This window comes from Cetorhinus maximus, chromosome 20 (genome assembly GCF_964194155.1).
Source record: "Cetorhinus maximus chromosome 20, sCetMax3.hap1.1, whole genome shotgun sequence".
Taxonomy (NCBI): domain Eukaryota; kingdom Metazoa; phylum Chordata; class Chondrichthyes; order Lamniformes; family Cetorhinidae; genus Cetorhinus; species Cetorhinus maximus.
Window position 1 is genome coordinate 84,069,230 of NC_135898.1, and position 25,443 is coordinate 84,094,672.

Here is a 25,443-nt window from a genome sequence, read left to right on the forward strand (position 1 = left end):
CAAAGGATTAACATGTTAGTTGAAAGCATCACACAGAGGAATCTCTACTTGGTGACAAGTTAGTATGCAGAATTAACAGCACTGAAAGAGGCCTTTTGGTCCAACTGGTCCATGCTGTGTATGCTTCACACGAGCCTCCTCCTACCCTATTTCATCAAACCCTACCAGCCTATCCTTCTATTCCTTTACCCTCAAGTTCTTTCCCCTCAAAGGTATCTATGCCATTCACTTCAATTACCCCACATGGTAGCAAGTTCCATATTGTTGTTAATCTGTAGTTAGAGGTGCCACCCTAATCTTCACCATCCTCTCCTTGTACCACTCCCAACCCCCTACCCTTCCTGACAGCACAGCATCCTGCTGGGATACAGTTCAAAGAGTGCCTGGTCCAAATGGCCAATATTCATAAATCAAGGTGGTTTTTGAACATGAAGGCAGGAGGCATTTACACACAATCAGAATCCTGTTCCCCCAAAACATCCACATACTTCCCAAGGGTCATGTGATAGCAATCAGGTGACATAAGCTTGGCCAATTCCACTTTTCCAAGCCCAGGGCCCAATTCAACATCACTACTGCTGCTCCATTAAGGTGAGCTACTCGGCGCAGAATCAAAAAAGGATCCTGTTGATTGGATGTTTTAGTGTAAAGCAAGATGACATCTCTACCTTGTAGGGCATATGGTTAATTAGAATGGCAACAATGTGTTGGGCACCTGAATGTAAGACCAAATAGTACTGGAAATATGTTTTGGTAGCCATTCAGGCTACCATGAAACTGAGATTCTTGTAGCATTAAATTCAATCCCTCTCCCTTCTCACTAATACCATGCTTCTAAAGATGCACTAGCCACAGGGTAAAGATTTGAAACACTGTTGGCAGGTGGGGCTTGCAGCAATGAGGATGTCATAATAGACAGAGGTGCCAACTGAGATTCCAAAGCTTGAAGTTTACTCACCCAGGGCTACAGGGTCACGTAGATTTGGATTCTTGTCACAGTCCCTGATTCGCCCCCAGTTTGGTATAAAAATTCAAATATACAGCCTTATGTCACACGAGTAGCCGTTTTTCCAAGGACTTGCCCTCTCCATTAATATCTGACCTCCCAAACACAGGGCATCTCTTCCAAACATCCAGTGATCCTTCTCCTGTCATTTTAGAGGAGAGGGATGCGTGAGGGCTCCCACAACTTGCGAATCAGATCACTGCATTGCTGAACGACAAACTCTGTAGGAATGACACCCAGGTGGATAGTTAGCAGCTCAAAGCACTTTATCACCTCCAAGCTGTGGTTCTTGGCATAATATCGCAGCAGCTTCCTGAGAAAGAGGCAGACCAGAGTTTGAATGACTCATGTTGTAAAATCTAAATTCAGTGTATATTGCACCCCAACTCTTACTATCACCATTTCACATGAAAACTAAAGATTACACCAGCACACAAGCCAACATCCATAAAGAGTATAGAAACAAGCTGAGTATTACTTACCAGGGGAATAATTTGTTACTAAACTTAGATTTGGGGAGGTGGTGGCATAGTGGTATTGTCACTGGACGAGTAATCTAGAGGCCCAGCATAATACTCTAGGGACCCAGGTTTGAATCCCACCACAGCAGATGGGAAATTTGAATTTAATAAAAATCTGGAATTAATAATCTAATGATGACCACGAAACCCATCTGGTTCACTAATTAATGCCCTTTAGGGAGGAAATCTGCTGCCCTGGTCTGGCCTACATGTGACTCCAGACCCTTAAATGCCCTAGAAACAAGAAGCTGAGTATTACTTACCAGGGTAATAATTTGTTTCAATTATGGATGGCTAGACTCTGCAGAGATATAACCGCAGAATTACAGGTACAAAACCTGCAGAATGTTAATGTTCCATCACACTGCAGCACTCCTACATACTACCAAATTCATTAAGGCATTTATAATATAAAAATTCTTCAAACTTTCCACAAACCTCCCCACCAATAGGCCCCCCTCCATCAGAGCCACAAACTACACCTCTTATCAAGGAGTTTATCAAGATTTTACAAAAATGTTGTACCTGTAATAATCTCCAGTCAACATCCCAATAGGAGCAGAGTCATCAGATAGTACTGGCAGCTCTATAACTGGTAACTTGTATCCCTAGTGTGTAAGATTGAAAGAAAACTATAGTTAGGGCTCTCACAAAAATGACCACACAATAGCACAACAATATGGGAAGGAGTACATAAAATTTAATCCAAAAGGTAAATAGGATCATTCTGGAGCCTTTTGCAATGAGACATTACTTAAGTGGTATATATGGTCAGCCTATAGCATGCTTCTAAGATGTTTCTTTACCCCTCCTAAAGGTACAATTGCACAGCTCTATGAAGGAGCTGTAAGCTCACACAAGCTCTCTGTGTATTATGACTGCATGGAGTACTCCACATTTTACTAAAACACTAATTAGAAAATATACCCACACTTTCATTCTCAAACCAAAGGAAATAGCAGCAGTAGTAGTCTCCATCACGGAATGTGAGCGTGGTGTAGCCCTTCTGCAAATACCGGCGTCCCATACCAACCAGAGACCACACCTAGAAAATAGGAAAACTTTAGTTAAAAACATTCCCATAGAAACAGATATAATGCAATGAAATATTTAACAAACCACAACTACACTCACTGGGCAACAATGATAGAACAGATCAGAGGGATGTGTCCATCCAGGCTATAGTAACATAAAGGACAGCCTGTTTATATATGACCACATTTAAGTAGTAATCTGAAAATGGGTTGAAAGTGCATAAGACTATTGCTCAGCAAGTCATTTCACAAATAAGGGGTGGCTGTTTCTACTGCTATTTGTTAGAAGTCCCAAAATAAGCCCACTGACAGTGATCACTGAAAGTTCCAAGGTGAACACTAAGGACAGAGTAAACAAGAAAGCCTCCAAGTAGATAGCATGGGAGCGTGGGGTGGGAGGGGGGAGCGGGGAGAAGGGGAGCACGTTGTCATCTTGCAGATACATCAGGTGGGTAATGAGCAGCAAGATTGCACCACACAACGATGCCCCTAGTGTTGTGCCCAATTATTGAGCTGCCAACGTTAAACACTTGCCAATAGGCAGCACTTCAATCGGGGGGAAAAGGGAAATCCAAAAGCTCCTGTGGAGCCAAGCTGGTCGGGAGGATGGCCATATGGTATGGTGGGGTGGGTTGGGAAGTGTTGGGGGGGGAGGTGCGGTGTAGAAACATCAGCAGCAAAAAAATTAACTTGTCTTTAATGTTTTCAGAGGAATCTTTAGTGGTCCTCTTAAGGATCGCCAGCATACCTGCTGTACATTCAGTTCCACTCAACAAGGTTTGCACAGAGCATACTGTGCCCAGTAGAAACTCAAACTTATTGCAGGATCCAGCATAAGATTTAAATATTTACCTGATTTTTCCCACATTCATAAAGACAATTAAACAAATTATGGACCATTAATCTAACTCAAACTTGAGCAGTCACACTTCAGATAATAGCTCCTTATTCCCAGCAGCAGTGACCCCCTACCCCCACCTCCCACCTTCTTTCAGGTGGGAAATGAATGGGAGAACACTTGTACACATTGTTTAATGACAACCATCTTGGGGTACAATGGGTTAAGACACTGGCCTTTCAACTCTGAAGGCCTAGGGTTAAATTTAGCCCAGAAAAATGGGAAGAGTTTCCATTTCCTTGTACCTTGAGATGGGCAAACTCAATTCAGTTCCTCATCAACAAAATAAAGTTACTACGTTGTCCCTGGGAATGAGATCGTCAATGAGATAGCAGGCATGGAAAATAGAAAAATTATGTAGTTTTGGGTGTTCATCTCAGCTAAAATACATTGTAGAGGAGAATTTACCCTTCATTTAATCATATGATTTGACACAGAAAATATTTCACTTCCCACCAATGACCCTCATGTTGCCCAATACAAAGGTACAGCAACTCCCTAAGCAACCTGCTCTCCTCAAAGACACGTACCTTGCTTTTGATAAATGAAGCCAATGGTCCTTTCCCCAGCTCTGTGGATTTTTCTGATACGTTTAAAGAAGGTGCAATCATTTGACCAACTGTCCTATCCACATAGATGAAATGAATGAGTCCAGGGAAATCTCGCAGATAGGTATAATCCCAAATTAAGGGCAATCACAAAGGAATCATTGTACAGGGTTCACAACAGAAGTAGTAATGACAGACTATCAGATTCAAACTTTACCAATAGTGCTAAGGATAATTAGACCTGGGTCAGCTTTAATTTTGTGAAGCTATGACTCAATTCAACATGGCTCAGTAAGAAGTACGAGAGAAAGAAATACTTGCATTCATATGGGGCTTTTCACAACCTAGGATGTTCCAAAGGGCCTTCAATCAATGAGGTGTTTTTGAAGTGTAGTTACTGTTGTAATGTAGGAAACAAGGCAGCCAGTTAACACATGGCAAGCTCCCAAAGCAGCAATGAGGTAATGATTAGATAATCTGCTTTAGTGATGTTGGTTGAGGGATAGGTATTGGCTAGGACACTGGTGGGAACTCCGCTGCTCTTCATCCAATAGAACCTTGGAATCTTTTAACCTGACCCGAGAAACCAGATAGGGCCTCAGTCCAAACTGAGCATCTCAGAGTGCAGCACTCACACAGTTACTGCACTGAAGTGTCAGCCTGGATTATAAACTCAAGTGTCAGGAGTGGGTCTTCAACCTACAACCTTCTGTCTCACTAAGCACAGTTGGCAACGGCTCTACCTGCGCCTGGGGGCATTTCCTCAGGGTGAGAATAAGAATTAGTTTCTCTGCTTTGTGCTTCTATCCTGAAGACACTGAAATACAGTTCCACAGGTACAGGCCACCCTCCAATACCACACCTATGACCCAATTCTTCCTCTATGACCACAGTGATAAACAGCCATCTGTAGGCATCACAATGGTGTCAGACTGTCCTCACCAAACAAATATTTCAGCACAAGTAAGCAGACAGCAAACAAGAACAAAAATGAAGCCAGTTTTATTCTGCTCCTATTCCAGAGGTGATAGTGGCCCTGAGCTTCCAGTGTAGCTCAGCTAATTTAGCACAATGATTTGAACCCAGGATGTGTGGATTAGGGAGAGGAAAAGAAAGAAATTAAGGTAAGGAGGTGAAAAAATAATTTTTAAAAAGAGCCAAGGGATTGCTGGAAGGACATTTCTAAAATATGATCACTGGGCAAATCACCCAAGATCAGACATTTTATAACCAGCAATTCAAGAGTGCCATTGGCAGGAGCTAAGGAACAGATTTTCTACTTGCAGCCAGAGAGTGGCATATGGTGACTTTAGAAAGACAGAAATAAATAATACAGAAATTAATAGAATCTGGATCGAGGACACATGAGGAAACTTGAGACAGGACTGAGAAATTAAAATCAGTGTCTTCTTGCTAAAGCACCTCAATAACAATCATGAGGCTTTGAGAAGGCAGCTTTGTGATCAGATGGCTTTTAAAAGCAAGAAGAAATAAAATTGCAAAGTATAGAATTTAGGTTAATTTTTCACTATTGATTATCTTCTCCCATTAATAGTCCTCTGTGGGTAATGTAGCTCCTGTAGTGGAGAAAATAAGATGAGGAGGCAGTATAAAGCAATGCTTGAATAGATAAATTATGAAGAGTGTAGGGAAAGGGAAGGTGTACTGTCACTCCCTGGCACACATAAGCTTCCAAGCTGCAGTCATTGCTGTAACTATAAAGGATTATAAAGCACAAATTCATGTTGTATCCATTACAACAGTTGGGCTTAAATAGTGAACATTCTACTTAACATTGGAGAAACATTCAAGATAGTAGGCTAAGATAACATAGTTAATAGTCCTAGCCCTTTCTTTGATGCCAAAAGGACGATCTGCTCACCTGATTATTTGCCATTTGCAATTCTAGAGAATGAATGGCATAGGGGTAGTTGGCTATGTGGGGCTTCACATTTTTGTCCTCGCTGAATATCTTCAGCAAGGGATCCCCAGGTAGGCGGTCAAGAGCAGGATCACTACCCACCCCACACCACTCCCAAACTTCATCCCCACACTATCACCTCCACCCCCCATAATTACAGAGTCCATCGAGTCTGCACCGACACGTGAGAAACACCTGACCTACCTACCTAACCCCATTTACCAGTACTTGGCCCATAACCTTGAATGTTATGACATGCCAAGCGCTCATCCAGGTACTTTTTAAAGGATGTGAGGCAACCCGCCTCCACCAACCTCTCAGGCAGTGCATTCCTGACTGTCACCACCCTCTGGGTAAAAAAAGTTTTTCTTCACATCCCCGAAACCTCCTGCCCCTCACCTTGAACTTATGTCCCCTTGTGACTGACCCTTCAACTAAGGGGAACAGCTGCTCCCTATCCATGCTCTTCATAATCTTGTACACTGCGATCAGGTCGCCCCTCAGTCTTCTCTGCTCCAACAAAAAAATCCCAAGTCTGTCCAACCTCTCTTCATAACTTAAACGTTTCATCCCAGGCAACATCCTGATGAGTCTCCTCTGCACCCCCTCCAGTGCAGGACACCAAGGAAAACTATAGAAATTCAAATAGGTACCCAAATGGAGACCAGCTAAGCAGAGACCAGGAGCTAAATCTGGGTTATGGAAGAGGTTCTGCTTGTAATCAAATTGAAAACAGAGATAAGAGTTCATCTTTAACTGGTAACTGGTACTAAAAAAGGATATGAGATCATGGTGGTGTTCCTCTTGCTCTTTACCAAGAGAAAATCCTTCCAGTCCATCAGCTTCTCCCTGTAGTGGCAAAAGAGATTTCACTGCAATGTGTAAACATAGGTGACTCAGAACATTGATCCATGCACAGTCTCATTTTACTGGACTGAACTACATATCACCCATTAGTTATGCTTTAGAAGGGTCTCTCCCAAAATGTAACCCTACTCATCTTCATCAGATGCCAATTTTGTGCATTTCCAGCATTTTCTGGATTATTCTGTTAATTACAGCCATTTTTCAGTTAATAAATGCAATGATTATAATATAATCTTTCATTGAACATCGCAACCAACACTCATCATACACCCACTCATCTTAAAGTAAAATTAAACTATCCCATGAATGTGACATACATAGCATATAAGAAAGCCACATGAAATTATTTGATCAACAGATGACTGTTCCAATTCTAGCCTCTGCCTTACAGTCTGAAATCATCTCTGTCTTCAGTGTTCAACATGCAAAATAAAGTCAATCTATTGTACACATCCTTCCACCTAGTCACAATAATACGTACTGAACAATTTTTAGTGTCTTGGTCTGTAGGTTCACTGATAAGTGCTGAGAATCCCCTGCAGGTTTCATCAGAAAATACTGCTGATACACTAAGCACAGCTGGCTCTTCACATTCCGACAGGCCTGTAAGAGTCTGCAATACAACAAAGACTCATCAAGATAAAAGTAAATTACTTCAGATATACCAGTTGAAGGGTACTCTAGGACATGAAAAGAAAAATCCATACATTTGAGAACCAGTAACTGCTAGCTTTATTTGCAAAATAAAAGTTGAAACTGAACTGTACAGGTCACAGAATCTCAGTTTCAACACTCAGCCTGCTCAGTTGCATTTAAAGAAACAGGTCAGTATTGATTTGAGCTAGGGTATGCGATAAGGACACTATCATTATCCTCAATAGACCACATTAGGGAGAGAAGTGTGCCAAAGCTGTCAATCTTTGTCACTAGTTAGTGACCTTGGCAGAAAAAAGGGGACAGGATTGGGCTCGGCTTTATGCTTCCGTGGAAGGGCATATGACTGATGGCACCCAATATGACAGGACTGTACAAATACATCCTCTTGGGTTTGTTTTTACATTCAAAGTATTCAGCATTAGAATTTTCATCACCCTTAGTGTTTGAATACACAGGGGATGAATTATGTTTAAAAAGACACAAAAGATAGTTTCCTCACTTTCATACTCACTCTTGAGATTTTCCAGTGTCAGGTTTGGAAAATGCTTTGTTCTTGAAGTCCACCCAGGCAGACTGCAACTAGTGAACATTGAAGAACACGGATCATCTTTCACAATTTATAGGTATATCAACAAATAGCACAAAACAGTTGAAAAGTTACCTACAGCATGAGCAGATTGAAGGAGGTCCAACACAATTTACAGTGCCATCAGTGAACACCAAAGTATTAATACAATATACAGTATTGAATGCCAGAGTATTAACACAACATACAGTGCCATCAGCAAGCGAATATTGATACAACATACAGTGCCATCAGCAAGTAGAGTATTAACACAATATGACTCAGTATTTTGAAGAAGCTCAAAATTGTAGAACTTCTTACCTCACTTTTGTCAACCTTTTCTGCTACATTTTACAAGCCACTAAAGTTCTAGTTTGGAGTTGCCCAGCTACTAATCCTTGCTTTGTTTCAATTGCTCTTTTACCCTTTCATAAAATAAACACAGAAAACACTGGAGATACTCAGCAGGTTTAAATGAAAGGTTATTGACCTGAAATGCTAACTTACTTTCTTTCTCCACTGATGCTGCCAGACGTGCTCAATATTTCTAGCATTTTCTGTATTTATTTCAGATTTCCAGCATTTGCTGGAACCTTCACAATGTCCCGCACTAGGGGCCATAGTCCAACACCAACTCTCTCAATAACAAATCATTACTCCCCACCTTTACCTGGCGCTTCAGGACTCCGACAGCTTTTATGAATTTATCCATCCTCTGCCGTAGGTCAGGCATGTTAGGGTAAATGCGAGAAGTGTACCCAAGCTCCTGTCCATCACTTAATTTGGCCTCTAGAACAGTGAATGCATCCAACAGCTGATACAAAGACACCGCAATGTGACTGGAGGGAACCTGCCAAAACATGCATAGAAGCAATCAGGATAAATAATCCAACTATCAGAGCAAGAACTATGTAAGGGTCCCAGCAGATTCTGCACAAATCAAATAGAAGCACTCTTTGCAGTTGTGTTTTCGACTCTGTCATTTTTACCTTATCTCCTTTCCTAACAAATTCAAAACAAGGACCCATAAAATAAAGGCAAACTAGTACTGGGACCAAGGAGGATTGATTTAATTTTGTAATAAAGACCGTCATCTCCATACAACAATCCAAAACATTGAAATATAATTTTGAAATTATTAATTAAATGAACTATGCGTCTCAATAATGAGAGTGAACAATGTGAATAATGAACAGTCATAATTATAGCCTCTTAGAGCGCTGCTTCCCTCAACTGGAAGAAAAGGATTACAACAAAATACGAAACAATTTACACAGCAATTAACTTGTATTAATTGTTCTCCAAATAAAAGATTTACCCATTCTCATGCTTCGAGGGAGTCTCAATAACCAGTGTGAAAGATGAAGCACTTCCTCAGACGGGTAGAAAAGTTAATGCGCTTTGTGAGGCGAGTTCATGAATGGTAGTGTTTCTGGAACAGATCACCTAACCAGCCTAAGAGTCAAGAAAGGTTTGTGGTGCAAGGCAGAAGATAATTGTTTATTTTTTAAAATGTGGAGAGATAAATGGAATACCAGAAAAACTGAAAATGCTGGGAAACTCACAACAGGTCAATCGGTACCTGAAAACAAATGACGATTCAATTTTCAGGTACAGCCCTTCAGAGCCAATACTTTGCTTCCAGGTCCTGAGTGGCTTTTTGTGTTTTTTTCCATAAAAACTGGTGAATCTTATTGGATATTGCATTAATGAAGTTGTAAGACCAATGTGAAGAACTGCAGTTCCTGGAGCAGGAGCCTCATCTAGTGGCACAAATATGTGGCTACAGATCTGAACTACAGTACTGGGCTACAGGATGCTGTCTGGCATGAAGAAATACAAAGACTGATTTGAAAAATTAGGGCTGCTTAGGGTAGGTTTGAGAAGGTTATGGAGTGATTCATAGGCATTTGGATGGGACATAGTAGATAAATAACATTCCCAGTAGTTAAGGAGACCAAAATGAGGGGACACAGATACAAGATCAAGCACAAGATATTTAGAACAGAGAGAAGGAGAAACGTTGTTTAAAAAGCACAAGGTTGGGAGCCTGGAATATACTACCAGAGTAAGTGATTGAAGCAGTGATAGAAATTAATAGCTGGAGTGATAGTTTCTCAGTAGCGATGTCCAAGTAAGGAGTGCACAACATACATAGTAAATTTAATATATCCCAGATGTTATTCTCACCTTTGTAAGCAGAACCAGTGAGATCCCAGGCCAGAGTGACATGCAGTACATGTTGTGAGGCATCATGGGGCAGTAATTATCCTTTAAGTTGGCATCAAGGAAAACTCTTTTGGGGACAGAACTCCCTGAAGGAAACGATTCAAATGCCTGCAGGCTGTCTTCTGCAACCTGAACATCAGGAAACAGGACATTATCTTGTGAAGGCTGCATTCTGCCCAACAAACAAATGATCACTCAAAGGAAAGAGAAAAAGAAACAGGATTCTGGGGGACATAAGTTGCAACTTACAGATGTTAGCAGCATCAGATAGTAATGGCCCCAGGCATTAAGGTATATCTGTTTTACACACTTCCTATTAGGAGTCACTGGATAACAATCAGCAGCAGGAACCTTGACTGTCTTTGTTTCCCTAGGCATAAGGGCAATTGCAAAAGCTCTTTTACTAACCTACCTAGTCAGACCAACAACCTTCTCCTCTGTGCTTAGAGCTACAACAGGGCAGCTGTGGAAGCTGAGATAGCTTTTAAACATGGGCTTATTGGAAGGTGAATGGAGGCTGCGTTATAGCCTTTGGCTTTACTGCAAGCTAGCTGAGTAGCTCTTTCAAAGAAGTGGCAAGAACACCACCATTTTATGATTTTTAAGCAATGCTGGTAACGTACTAACCCACATGCAAATTATTAGAAAAGAGTTTTAAGCTCTTTTATAACTCACCCATTTTCCCAAACTTGAAACATTTTTGTTGTCTCGCTGCATCATTTCGAACCTCCCTGATTAACCACCTCCAGTCCTGTAAAAAGCTATTCCCACAGTGTTGCTCAATTCAGCTAGTGTTAGAATCTATCCCTGTGACCTTACCAGAGAAGCACTATGATGGGCTCAAAATTAGAGTCTAGAAGTAAATTACTACCGCCTACCTGCACCACTGAGCCGGTGAATTGGGACATGTACGAACTGCTCTCCACTGACTCTCCTGAAGCAGGGGGAAAGAAATCGCATCAATCTGAATAGTTATGTAATTACAATCAGAACAAACAGCTGAGGAGGAGAAAGAGAACATAAATATGAAAAAAAACTGTAGATGAAGTAAGACAAAATAAAAATCAATAGTATATGAACTTGGCATAGGCAATTTATCACAGAAAGCAGCATTTTCACTGCATGCAGCACTTGATACATAGAATTTCAGGACTCAGGCAGCAAATGGCACTGCACACAAGACTGGTAATTTACAGGATATTGCACATCATCAAATCACTTTCCCTGGATAAAAATGCACAGCTCACAAAAAAATGTCACATAGGCTGTCATCTCAGGTCATCAGGATATTTATCAACACCAAGGTGTACAGCTACATTGTCAGAGATATGACAGTATACAGCAGCCAACCCACTTTACTGGACACAATGTGCAATGCAGCAGAGAGGAGCAAAAACACACTTTGGCGCCATTTTTCTGTTCACCTCCTTGTTATAGTTCCACAGTTAATAGCACTCACCAAAATGGCCATCCTTCAGGCAGGTCAGCTAACTCACCATCATAGGCATCACGACCAAATTCAATCTCATCTTCACCCTACATACACACACTCCAATTCAGGAGCAAGAACCCAGGCAGATCTCATTCCTCACTAATTGAGGAATGCACAGAACTACTGTAGCACCATGACCATTGTCATGGCTGTGATCAGCTAGTCCTCCACATACCCGCAATCCAACCTGGGATCAGCATGGTGGTTATGACTCAGTTATGATACACTTCGAGGAACATTTTGCATATGTTCTTTGTAGAAGCCTGATTTTTTAAAAAGCAGTGTTAGGGTTCCCTCTTGATAAGGTGTAAAACACAGAAGACAGAGAAAGGGCCCTGATGGGAAGATTTCCTTTTTGGGCTGTTCCATACATACCTTCTCTTTGTGCACCAGATGACAGCTCAGGGGCATAAACTTCTTCAGTTACTGGGGTATTCTCCAAATCCTATCAGCAAACAATGCATTAGACTATCGGATTAAATTATCATCATTTAGAGTGTAAGACTTCTTTAAAATAATTATTTTTGGATTATTGTACTCATAAAAGGTGGGGAAATTTTAGTTCTGGGAGACAGGACTCTTTCATTCCAGAATCTGACATCAGCATTGAACACTGCCAGGCCCTCCCGAACCACAAGAGTTCTCCAGCTATCCCCCTCCTCCAAAGCAGCATTTCCCACACCAATTATCCTGTGGTCTTTTGCAGAGATTACCAATTTATTACCAAGCCACAAGTGGGATTGTGGGTTCGTTCCCAGTAAAACTGGGCAGTGATATCAAAAACATTGGATGGCCTTTACTGCAACAGCCAGTGTGAACTTTCATCAGTCAGGACTAAATTTGAACTCCATGTCTCGCAGGTGAATGAGTGTGCACTCAACTCACCACATTACCCATTTCCACAAGGGTTAAAACCTTTGGGAACTAAATTCAAATGTGACATTCCATTAGCTCCTAGAATGTAAGCATCATCCTGAAGTAAGCATTTACCGTGAACAAACAATGCAGATTCACAGGGCAGGCTGCAGAATAGTCTGCCACTTGTTTATTGAATTTTATGCTTTTACCCTACTATCAAACTCAAAGAGACTTAGCCAACTACAGATTGAAGCCCTACCTTGACAATTAGTGCTTCCAAGTTGCTGTCACTTGGGTACATATCTTGAGCAATCAGAATGAGTGACAGCAAGTCTGAAGGTCTCAGGGAGCTGGCATTACGACTGTGGGGTAAAAGGACAGAATAGACAGATAGCAGACAATCAATTTGGTGATAAGATGTTAAGTATTTGGTTTGACTTTGACACATTAATTATCATTCACTGCCAGGTATTTTATAAATACAAAATGCAACTAGCATGTAGCATTTAAGTTACATCTTCATGCAGGCTGTCGTCAATCTCAAACTTGGAGATGCAATGTACAGTGCATTGGTAAAGACAGAAGGAAAAGAAAAAACAGCTGGTGCTCACTATTCAGCAATGCATACTAGAATCTGCACACATGGACCCCAGATGAGGGCACAATTAGGCTATTGGATTGTGGGAGGCTATTGGATTGTGGGAGGGCATCACAGTGGCCTGGTTGAGATATGCCAGATAAACTCTGGATGAAGGGTGACCACATGGGTGAGGTACCAAAGCTTGTGGAATCACCCCCAGAGTCAACATCTTCAAGCATGGGGCAACAAAAATCTCAAAGGGGTGAGCCAAAATATATTCAAATGTTGGTAATCTCAGAAGGTGAATCTAAAGGTAATTTCAAAAGTCAACACTTTTACAGCACTGCTTCTCCATTCAGTTATCATCACATTTAATACATGATACATGTTGTCAAACTGACTAATTTGCTTTATAATAAAGTGTAAGGCAACACCTTATGGGTTAGGCCTGATGGTTGAAAGAGTAGAGAGAAAACAGGAGCAAACTGTCACTGACAAATCTTTCCAGAAACAAACTACTGGGTACAATCTCAAAAACCAACATGTTGTACTCAATGCAGATACTTCTGAAGTCATCAGCAGGTCCTCACAATACATTAATATCTCTTGATAATTTGATGCATATTTTCTTCTCTTTCTTTCCCCTTCCCCACTTCAGGACACATGGAGTACAATTCAATAGATGACCATCAGTACCTCCTTAAGTGACTGCCTTTCATGAACTTTTTTTTATTCGTTCATATGCGAGAGCCACTTGCAACACCAGCATTTATTGTCATATAAGCACACAAACTGAGAGTCTTCCAGCTACTCTCACTTTTGGAGAGCATCATAGAAGGGTCCAATCCTTTGTCTTGCCTGACAACTATATATTTTGAGCAGGAGCCACTGAGCGGCAATGAGCAAGAGAAACAGTTGCCAATTATCCCCTTTCTAATCCAGGCACGAAGAGCCCAATTGGTAATGCCTCTACCTGCATCATAGCTGAAATTAGTCAACTCAGAACAGGGTAGAGACATAACTGAGGAGTCTTCAGCTTTGTATGGTTCAGATACTCACTACAATAAACAGCTGAGCCATTGAGGGAACAAACGTTCTTACTTTAAAACCCAGAGAGAATGTAAATTTGTCACAAAATATATCACCTTGAAAAAAATGCCAGGAGCTTGGTGTGTACTAGAATGAAGGTGTGTACCACTTCTTCGTTAGCCCGCTCCATGCTGCTGTTTACCTGCTGTACCACCTGTCGGTCCAGGAACTCAATGCACTGCTCGCACAACTGGGGATGGATCAGGCGTTCCACAGCCTAACAACAAAAACACTGAGTCAGTGTTGATGCACAGCTCCCCTTATTCTCCCACTCCTTTTCCTCCAATTATCATCCCTCACCGCTAAAGACTACCACTCAGTCTGTATACAGGTAGCTGCACTTTCAGCACTTTAACTAGAAGTCCATATTTCTTGTGTTTTCCTGGGTAGTAAGCTACTTGTCCATGTAGAGCTGACAGTAGGGAGAAGAATGGTAGAAAGACATAGTCAGATCAGATTATGATCTCGTACTAATGCGTACACAACAGGGTTCCTGGATAGAAAATTGGAATGAGATGGGGATCACCATATAGTGCCCAGGAATGGGATAGTGAATAATTTCTCCCAACCCTGAGGGAGTGCTGCACTATTGGAAATGCTGTCCTTCAGATGAGACATTAAACCTGCCCTCCCAGGTATATGTAAAAGATTCAATGGCATGATCTCAAAGGAGAGCTGGGGGGTTCTCCCCAGTGTCCTGGTCAATATTTGTCTTTCAATCAACATCACTAAAAATAAAAATTATCTAATGATTATCATATTTCACTTTGTGTGGGCTTGCTGTGTACAAGGCGGCTGCCGTGTGTCCTATGTTACAACAGTGACTACACTTCAGAAGTATTTCAAAGTGCTTTGGGAAATCCTGAGATGGTGACATGGGGTACTTTCTTTTCCAGCAAGCCAACAGGTCACCACAGTTAAGTCACCATTCAAGTCAAGAACTGCAGTGGTACAAGGAAATCATCACTATTGCAGGGCAACCAGGGGATGGGCAGTAAATCAGCTTCACCCACATCCTAGTGGCCATTTCTCAACGGATTTCTGACACTTTTGAGTGTTGGCAGGCTATGCAGCTGTTGATCACAGACAAGCTTCACCCTTTCCAACTTTGTTACGGGCACCATATTATGCCTCCCTATATCACAAATGGTCTGGTCGATGTCAGCTGATTCAACAAGGACTGGGAATCAAAGCTCTGGCCTTCTAGCCTGTGTAGCCTTGCCTTCCTCAGTGCAATACACTTAACCACTAGACCAGCAGGGGAGCTCTTTTGTAATAAGTCTTCTTCAAACTGCCCCTAATAACAGCAATGTTGCATCACCTCCACAAGGAAACTCTGGTCTTCCTCCCTCAGGTGGCTGTACGTGATTAGCATGTTTTGTAACATCTTCCAAACTTTGCACCGTTGTTCTGTATCTTGAGGCCGCAATCTGAGAAGCAGGAAAAGGCCTTAGTAAAGAGAGCACTTGCAGCAAACCCCTTTGAAGGAATTAAGCAAAAGTTTTAATGAGCAAGACTGAAAGGATCAAATCTACCCTTCTTGGCAGGCTATGGCAGCTAATCACACAGAGCAGTGCTGGTAAGACAGAAGCAGCTAACTTCCACTCCCCCAAAATAAAACTAAAAACTGGAGTAAAACAAAAACCCAATTCAGCAGGCACAATCCTCACCACACAGAGAAACTCTGCACATTATACAACACATTCCTACTCCCCTGAGGGGGTGGGAGAGGAATTTTCCAGAGTATCTCTTTCCTTATTGGCCTTGAGGTTTTCCCTGTTTCATTTTAATCTCTCCTAGGAGATCACACAGTTGTGAAGTATCTAGTCCATGCTCCAGCCAGAGTGTGCAGGTCAAGCTTGATGAATCAGCTAATCTTTTCCTAGCCGTATGTTCATACAGAGAACTACTTTCATTAGAGTAGTGAAGGTTAAGAGGAGATTTAATAGAGGTTTTTAAAGTTGAGGATTTTTGTGTGGAATGAATAGAGAAAGACTATTTCTGACTGGAGAGTCACCGATGAAGGGGTTGGGGGGCGGGGGTCACCAGTTTTGTCATAAGAGTTTTTCAGAAAGAGCTCACTGCACCTTCCAATGGAAAATTGAATAAACATTTGTAGCAGAGGAAGTTACAGGACTTTGGGGAGAGAAGAGGGTGGTAGGATTAGCTTTGGATTTTTCTAGTATAGAGCAGGGACAGGTAGAACAGGCTGATTAGACAGATTCCGTGCTGTAAGTGTTTGTTGTTCTAAGGATATTTATTTTTACGTACACCTAATACAAAAACCTAATTTGCTACATTCAGGTCACAAAAAAATAAGGATTTTTTTTCTTGAAGTTATATCAGCATCATGGTTAGAGTACTGGGTAGGCAATACAAAGGTCATGAGACATAACCCCATTTTGGCAAGTTGTGAAAGTGCATTGAATAAATGTGGTAATTTGTGGGTTGACACTCGACGAGTCAGCATGAACTCTAGCAAACTGTAGTGAAAACCCAACTGATCCACTAATCCTTCAGGAATGGGAACCTGCCATCCATATCTGCTCTGGCCTCTAAGAATATCTTATATCCACAGGGCAACCAAGTATAGGGCAATAAATACCACCTCCTCAGTGTTGCCCACATCCCAAAAAAAGCTAAAAAAAATTGTAACTGTAAGCAAAGCTTTCCTTTTTTTAAAAGCTATAGCTAACTAACACTTCCTCTTTTCAAAATATATCCACTTCCTAATCTTTGATTTCCCATGTTATATATGCGAAATAAATTGTTGCATGTATATAGCATCTTATGTCAAAATGTCTGCTATATATTTCACACTAATTTATTTTGCTGTGCAGAGGCTGTTAAATAGAGAAAAGCAACGGCTGGCTGACTTCCTGTGCCCTTCCATTCTGCAGTCAGTTGTTAAGAAATTCATAAGCTTCCCAGTTTCACACTCTGTATACTGGCAGCACCTGCCCTTCCCTTCAGCAGTAAAAGAGGGGTCAGGGACTAAACTCATAATTAAGGCCTACCACACAATCACCTACTGCCCCCCTCTTCTCCAGAAAGCACCAATTCTTTCTGGCATATGGCTCCACGTGCAGAAGTGCCCTCCTGTCTTTCGCCCAAGTGGCTTTTCTTACAGTCTGAGTTTATTTAATACTGGGAAACAAATTGCCAAGGTCAATTGTGCGGCCCATTAGAAAAAATGGAACTGATCAAGAAGCAAGGGTCAATGCTAGCACATCAAACATAGGGCATGAGCTTGGCAATTTTCTGCTTTTGCATCTGCTAATTCTAACTACCTTTCTCAGATTTAAAAATCTGATTATATATTTTAAATTATTTAACTGATGACTTACATTGAAAAGGTACACAGTCACATTGAGTGTTACAGCACAGAAACAGGTCTTTCAGCCTAACTGGTCCACGCTGATGGTTATGCTCCACACAATCCTCCTCCCATCTTACTTCACATCACCCTATCAGTATATCCTTCTATTTCTTTCTCCATCATGTGTTTATCCAGCTTCCCCTTAAAAGTATCTATTCTATTCACTTCAACTACTAGATAGTTTCACATTCTCATCACTCTCCAAGTAAAAATGTTTCTCCTCAATTCCCTTTTGGATTTATTAGTGACTATCTGATAGTTATGACCTCTAGTTTCCCCATAGTGGAAACATGTTCTCTACACAGCTGGTTAAGGCATTCAGTTACTCAACCATGCAGACTAGGAAATTCCAAGCACTCACATTAATCTATGCAAATTTAGCTGAATGCAGAGAGGAACTTACATGGGACCTGATCATCCACCATCCCATTGAATGACAGAACAGGGTCGAGGGGTTAGATGATCTACTCCTGTTCTTATGACTTCCCTGCATTTTGGGTAGAGGATAAACTAACTAAGTTTCCAATCCCAATGGCTATCTAGCAACCCTTGTTGGAAGTGCATACTTAATATGACAGGTTCAGTAGCCCCATGATTAAAGAGTCCACTGAAACTCTCCACCTGGCACCAGACCATACCAGAGAAAATGCCTGCAAGAGGAAGAGAGAAAATTGTATCAAGAAGCCAGAAACAAACGAATATTACATACTTTTTCTTTAGGATGTTGGTATCCAGCGTTACCAGGCCAAAACATACATCAATAATCTTCTTCAGCACAAAAATTTTCCGTCTCAGATCATCTTCGTTCTCTGAACCGTCTCCATTCACCGCAACATATGTGCACTCCCCAAACTGAAGAAATCACAAAACAACCAAAACTCAGATTAGTGAAGGTAGTTCACTCTCAGGTACCCTTTGAATCTCTGAAAATGAACAACAATTCATCTTAGAGCAACATTCTGACTTAGTTGACAGCGGAATCACTAACGTTGCAATTTTACCATCAGGAAGCTGCTAATTGCTGGACACATTTTGAGCCCCTAAAGCATTGTACATCAGGAGTCATGGCCAAGTGCAGCCTTCCGGTCAAATGGGGTTAGAAGGCGAGGGGTAATTTGAACAGAGCCATGGAACTGCGTGCGTAGAGGGAGAGCAGTATGGTAACTTGGGTTGGAGAAGGTGGTAAAGGAGAGTTACAAGGCGCAAGGGGTAAAGTGAAGCACAATTGGAAGCAAGAGGGAAAATGGTAGTTTGGGGGGGGTAAGGGGGAAGGCAGAGTACAGTTAGATACTGCGGGGAGTGAGAGCAGAGCTGGGGTGGGGAAAGGGGAGTTGGATCACAGTAATATACCCAGAGAGAGAGCGCGCCTGGGGTAGAGTGGGGTGGTGAAAGAGAAATGAAGTTTACTAGTGTAGGTGATTTAAAAGGAGCTTGCAGATAATAACAGAATAGGAGGCATAGTAAATAATTCCAAGGATTGAAAACCTCACTAAATCATCTTGGAATCTCCTCTCTTCTATCTGAAATATTCCTAATTTTTCCAAGTCTTTCCTCATATCAAGCGGCAATGTAGTGAAAACTAATGGATCATTGCTTCAGATTTCCATGACCCCCTTCCCCTTTAAGCTGTTGAGTTCGAGCACAGCTGCATTCAGGCAGGAGAAGTGCTCAGCAATGGGAAGATATAGAAGTAGTAGGGATAAGTCACTGATGAGCCCACTGTCAAACATTCTGAAGCAGAAAATTTAATGAGGTATTAATGAAGGGATTGAAACATCACCCGCTTGCTCTCCTGTCAGAGCGCAAAGATGGTGGGGAAAATATGAAAAATTAAATTGAACAGCCTAGATGATTGTCAACACTGAACTATCAACGTCTATCAGGTATTTTCATGCAGGAAGTGTTTTAAAAACATATTAGACAAAAGAGCAGCCTTTTAAAAATCCATCAGACCTTGAATGGGGCATACAAGCCAAACAAAATAGACAGCTACACACAGCTCTGAACTGCCTACCTGATGCACTATGAAGAGGTAGTTATTTTCACTGACAACAGAGGTGTACGTGTCCGAGATCTTCTCATTCAGAGTTATGCAGGAAATGAGAAATGGTGCAAATAGAGTGTTTATGCTGTCCTCAAAGGCTGGGGATCTCTGTGAACACAGGAAACAGTTCATCCATATTATAAGAACAAAAGAAATATAAGCAGTATACCATTCACCCCTTCGAGCCTGCTCCACCATTTAATTTTTTTATTCATTCATGGGATATGGATGTCGCTGGCTAGGCCAGCATTTATTACCCATCCCTAGTTGCCCTTGAGAAGGTGGTGGTGAGCTCCTTTCTTGAACTGCTGCAGTCCATGTGGTGTAGGTACATCCACAGTGCTGTTAGGGAGGGAGTTCCAGGATTTTGACCCAGTGACAGTGAAGGAACGGCGATATAGTTCCAAGTCAGGATGGTGAGTGGCTTAAGGGGGTACTTCCAGGTGGTGGTGTTCCCATGCGTCAACTGCCCTTGTCCTTCTAGATGGTTGTGGGTTTGGAAGGTGCTGTCTAAGGAATCTTGGTGATAAGATCATGGCTGATCTTCTATCTCAACTCCACCCTCCCACCCTATCCCCATATCCCTTAATGTTCAAATTAAATAAGATGCAGCTTAATTTTCCATTTTAAATTTTTGTTCTATTTCTCTCCAGCTGACGAGTCAGAAGACTGTGGGTTCAAAGCCACAAAACCAAGGCTGAAACTTCAGTACTGTGTAGAGGGAATGGTTAAACTGAAGCCTGTTCTATCTACCTGTTCAAATAGCTGAAAAACACATACAATGATGAACAGGAAAGCATCCACCCAACTGTCCCAGACAACTGCAATTCCTTCTGCTCACCCTACTCAAAAGCAAAGTAATTGCCTGAGAGGTGAAAAACCAAATTAAAAATCTAGGCCAATTGTGGGGAACATCTACGAAATTCCTTTCTTAGGCAATCAAAACTAGTGGAGAGCTCTCTGACCCTGATTAATATCATACTATAACTACTTTGTCTCCACCCCAGCCAGTAAAGGTCCAACTCTTGCTTGATCTATGCACTTTGGCAGGAAGAATAGAGGAGCTGATTATTTAAATGTAGAAAGACTGCAGAAAGCTGCAGCACAGGGAGATTTGGGAGTCCTCGTGCATGAATCCCAAAAGGCTAACATACAAGTTCAGCAGGTAATAAGGAAGGCAAATGGAATGTTGGCCTTTATTTCAAAGGGAAATGAGTATAAAACAGGGAATTCTTGCTAAAACTATACAAGGCACTAGTTAGACCACACCTAGAATACTGTGAACAGTTTTGGTCCCCTTATCTAAGGAAGATATACTGGCATTGGAGGCAGTCCAGAGAAGGTTCACTAGGTTGATCCCGGGTATGGAAGGGTTTTCTTATGAGGAGAGGTTGAATAGGTTGGGCCTGTACTCACTGGAGTTTAGAAGATTGAGAGGCAACCTTATTGAAACATATAAGATTCTTAGGGGGGCTTGACAGGGTAGATGCTGAGAGGTTGTTTCCCCATGTGGGAGAGTCTAGGGCCAGAGGGCATAATCTCAGAGTGAGGGGTCACCCATTTAAGGCAGAGATGAACAGGAATTTCTTCTCTCAGAGGGTAGTTAATCTGTGGAATTCTTTACCGCAGAGGGCTGTAGAGGCTGGATCATTAAGTATGTTCAAGGTTGAAGATAGCCAGATTTTTAATCAGTAAGGGAACAATTGGTTATGGGGAAAAGGCAGGAAAGTGGAATTGAGGATTTTCAAATCAGCCATGATCTCATTGAATGGCGAAGCAGACCCAATGGGCCGAATGGCCTACTTCTGCTCCTACGTCTTATGGTCTTATCCCATCATACTATACAAGTTCTCCTGATTTTGATCTGGCGACAGTGAAGGAATGGTGATAAAGGCCAAAGTCAGGATGGTCTGTGGCTTGAAGGTAACAGTTTCCCTGATATCATGGTTAACATTTATCTTAGTTATCTTAGTTTACTCTGTTGTGCTCAAGTTGGTGACCTTAAGTTACATTACCAAGTTTGACTCTCCAAGCTTCCGCCGACAGCACCTTCTAAACCATGACCTCTACCACCTAAGAGAACAAGCAAACGCATGAGAACACCACCATCTGCAAGTTCCCCTTCAAGTCACACACCATCTTGACTTGGAACCACATCACCGTTCCTTCACTGTCACTGGGTCAAAATCATGGAACCCCCTCCCTAAAGCACTGTGGGTGTACCTACACCACATGGACTGCAGCAGTTCAAGGCAGTGGCTCACCACCACCTTCTCAAGGAGTAGTTAGGGATGGGCAATAAACTCTGGCCTCGCCGGTGACGCTCACATTCCAGGACCAAATAAAAAAAAATTTTCCTATTAAACAGTAACTGCACTTGAAAAGTAGTTCATTGGTTCTGGCCAGAGAGCAGTATTATATTTAATTTGCTCCTTGCCACATACAATCCAACCAGATAAAGAAAGATCCTGCATTGATGTAGCGCCTTTCATGACCTCCAGATATCCCAAAGTGCTTTACAGCCAATGAAGTACTTATAAAAGTGTAGTTACTGTTGTAATATAGGAAACAAGGCAGCTAATTTGGACAGAGTAAGCTCCCACAAACAGCAGTGCGATAATGACCAGATATCCATTTTTGTGAAGTTGATTGAGGGATAAATATTGGTTGGGACATCAGGGAGAACGCTCCTGTTCTTCTTCGAAATATAGTGTTGTGGGAGCTTTAACATCTGTTTGTGAAGGCAGACTCAGCTTAATCTCAACCAAAAGTCAGCACCTCCAACAGTGGAGGTATTGCACTAGGAATGTCAGCCTGGCTTATGGTCTTAAGTCTCTCGAAAACACAACCTTCTGACTCAGAGGTGAGAGTGCTCTAATCACTAATTCACAGCTGACGCCTAGGCACCCTGTTCCTAAAGTCAACTTCTACAGGAGGTTCATAAACATGCCCTAGCCTACTTGCCCTCTAGCTTTCCCCCCCAGCCTTTCATGGGCAGTCTCGTCTTCTTGGCAGTCTCTCGGGATCGAGAATGACTTGTTTCTACTCCGGCTCGATGGGTTCTGAAATGGTTAATAAGTCCAATGTGTGATCTGCAGACTCTGCCACATGTGGGGAAGGTGGTGCTTGAAGGGTTGGGTAGATAGGTTGGTTGGAGGTTTGTGCCCTCCCGTTACCTCGACTTCACCTCTGCACGTTCCCAACAAAGTCTCTTGATGCCTTCCCGAATGAACCTTCTCCATTTTGGTTGGTCACAAGCCAGGGTCTCCCGTGGAATCAGTTGATCTCTTCAGGGATTCTTTGAGGACGTCCCTAAAGTGTTTCCGCTGTCCTCCCGGGAGTATCCTGCTATGATTGAGTTCCGAGTAGAGCAGTTGCTTCAGGAGTCTGGTGTTAGCACACGAACATCATGCCTCACCCAGCAGAGCTAGTTTTGAGTGATGCTGGGCATGTTGGCTTCAGAGAGGACACTGCCTTTTTTGACACCAGATTTGGAGGATCTTGCGAAGGCGTCATCTGCGCTACATCTCCAGTGGTTTGGCCTACCTGTAGGTTGTCCAAGTCTCCAAGGCATATTGGAGTGCGGGGATCACTGCTGCCCAGTAAACCATGACCTTCGTCTCAGGTTTGAGATCCTAGTTCTCAAATACTCGTTTCTTCAGTCGACCGAAGCACATAAGAGGTGATGATGAATGGTCATCGTCTGTGTTTGCCTTGGTCGAAAGCAGTCTCTCAAGATATGGAAAATGGCTCAAATTTTCCAGATCGTGCTGTTGATCCATGGTAGTGTCTTGGTGATCCCATTCCCAAGAAGTCTCCATACCCCAAAGAAAAAAGGTACAGGTTGGGAAAATCATTCCATGAATCTCCCCTATCAATCTATAGTGGAGAAATAGCAACAACAAATAATTTCTGGAGCAAGGGTTAAGCTGGGAAAATCACTGTTGTGTGAAACTGAGCCATACTGGCTGTGACAATCCCTAGTCTTTGCCAAGTTTGCTGATTTCAGCAAGGGCAGTTAGTTCATCTCATCGTCAACTAAGTCCTACTTGTAAAGGGATGATACCACATGTAACACTGATTGAGGAAGAGATCAGGCTAACACAGCTGTGCCACAGCCAGTGGAACATAAGTTCAGGAGGAAGTCATTCAACCCTCTGAACCCCAACTCAATTCGATCTTGGCTGATTTTAAAATTTATTGACTTGGCTTGGTTTTGTAACCCTTACTGTCTAAATATCTGTCAGTCAAGCTGAAGACAGTGGGGTGGCAACTCTCCCCAATTATTGAGTTAGGCTAGCCAAGCATAGATTTTTCCATTGCTCAACAGCAATACAGTCAAATATATTGTCAGCACTCTTGGTTCTCACATGAAGAATAACCACTAGTGTGCAGTGCAGTATAACTACACACCACCCTAAGAGTCAGCAGTCTGATCACCATGCACTCTCTATTTTACCTCTCTGTGTTGCTCCACCAAATTCTCGAATCGCTGCCTCAGGTTTGCTTCAAATTCCTGGTCGGTCCAGTAAAAGAGGACCTGGGCACTCTCACTGGCAATCAGGAGGCACTTCATCTCCACTGCTCCCAGTACCCCTCAATAAAATCCATACAGGGCAACCCCAGCCCCAAAACCTGCCATTACCCACTGCAGCAACCCAGTATAATTACCTCCAGCACAAAGGACCCCAATTACCCCACTGGAACTCAGGACCCCAATTACCCCACTGGAACTCAGGACCCCAATTACCCCCAGAGATCAGGACCCCAATTACCCCCAGAGCTCAGGACCCCAATTACCCCACTGGAGCTCAGGACCCCAATTACCCCACTGGAGCTCAGGACCCCAATTACCCCACTGGAACTCAGGACCCCTATTACCCCCAGAGCTCAGGACCCCAATTACCCCACTGGAGCTCAGGACCCCAATTACCCCACTGGAGCTCAGGACCCCAATTACCCCACTGGAGCTCAGGACCCCAATTACCCCACTGGAGCTCAGGACCCCAATTACCCCACTGGAACTCAGGACCCCTATTACCCCCAGAGCTCAGGACCCCAATTACCCCACTGGAACTCAGGACCCCTATTACCCCCAGAGCTCAGGACCCCAATTACCCCACTGGAACTCAGGAGCCCAATTACCCCCTGAGATCAGGACCCCAATTACCCCACTGGAACTCAGGACCCCAATTACCCCCTGAGATCAGGACCCCAATTACCCCACTGGAGCTGAGGGCCCCAATACCCCACTGGAGCTGAGGGCCCCAATACCCCACTGGAACTCAGGACCCGAATCACAACCTGAGCTCAAGGCCCTAATCCCCGACCTCCCGGCGCCCCACGCCCGTCTCTCAGATCCGATTTGAAAAATAAACGAACTCCGCTCGAGCCGGCCGACCAGCTGCTCCTGACGCTCCCGCCTCCTCCAATCAGCTGCCCCTGACCCTCCCGCCTCCTCCAATCAGCTGCTCCTGACCCTCCCGCCTCCTTCAATCAGCTGCTCCTGACCCTCCCGCCTCCTCCAATCAGCTGCTCCTGACCCTCCCGCCTCCTTCAATCAGCTGCTCCTGGCCCTCCCGCCTCCTCCAATCAGCTGCTCCTGATCCTCCCGTCTCCTTCAATCAGCCGCTCCTAACCCTCCCGCCTCCTCCAATCAGCTGCTCCTGACTCTCCCGCCTCCTCCAATCAGCTCAGCCTGACCCTCCCGCCCCCTCCAATCCGTTGCGCCTGACTCACCTTCTCCTCCAATCAC

At 42.9% G+C, this 25,443-nt stretch overlaps 1 protein-coding gene across 4 annotated transcripts; it reads right to left on the reverse strand.

Annotated features, from left to right (window-relative positions):
• Nucleotides 1–25,115, reverse strand: hps1 (HPS1 biogenesis of lysosomal organelles complex 3 subunit 1). Of its 4 annotated transcripts, XM_078565049.1 has the most exons (19): nt 24,968–25,107; nt 24,464–24,706; nt 24,148–24,359; nt 19,659–19,796; nt 18,354–18,496; nt 15,587–15,695; nt 14,322–14,482; nt 12,856–12,958; nt 12,114–12,183; nt 11,125–11,180; nt 10,208–10,375; nt 8,682–8,867; nt 7,964–8,031; nt 7,277–7,408; nt 6,712–6,777; nt 3,990–4,131; nt 2,459–2,572; nt 2,053–2,135; nt 1–1,319 (listed from the first exon to the last, which is right to left on the reverse strand). In XM_078565049.1, exons 3-19 carry the CDS (start codon nt 24,262–24,264, stop codon nt 1,157–1,159), a joined length of 2,019 nt encoding a protein of 672 aa, XP_078421175.1. In that variant the 5' UTR covers nt 24,265–24,359; nt 24,464–24,706; nt 24,968–25,107; the 3' UTR covers nt 1–1,156. The 4 variants fall into 4 exon arrangements, with proteins under 4 accessions (XP_078421175.1, XP_078421174.1, XP_078421176.1 ...); XM_078565048.1 differs by having other exon boundaries at nt 24,464–25,115; XM_078565050.1 differs by lacking the exons at nt 24,464–24,706; nt 24,968–25,107 and having other exon boundaries at nt 8,688–8,867; nt 24,148–24,455.
• Between the last annotated feature and the right edge of the window lie 328 nt (nt 25,116–25,443).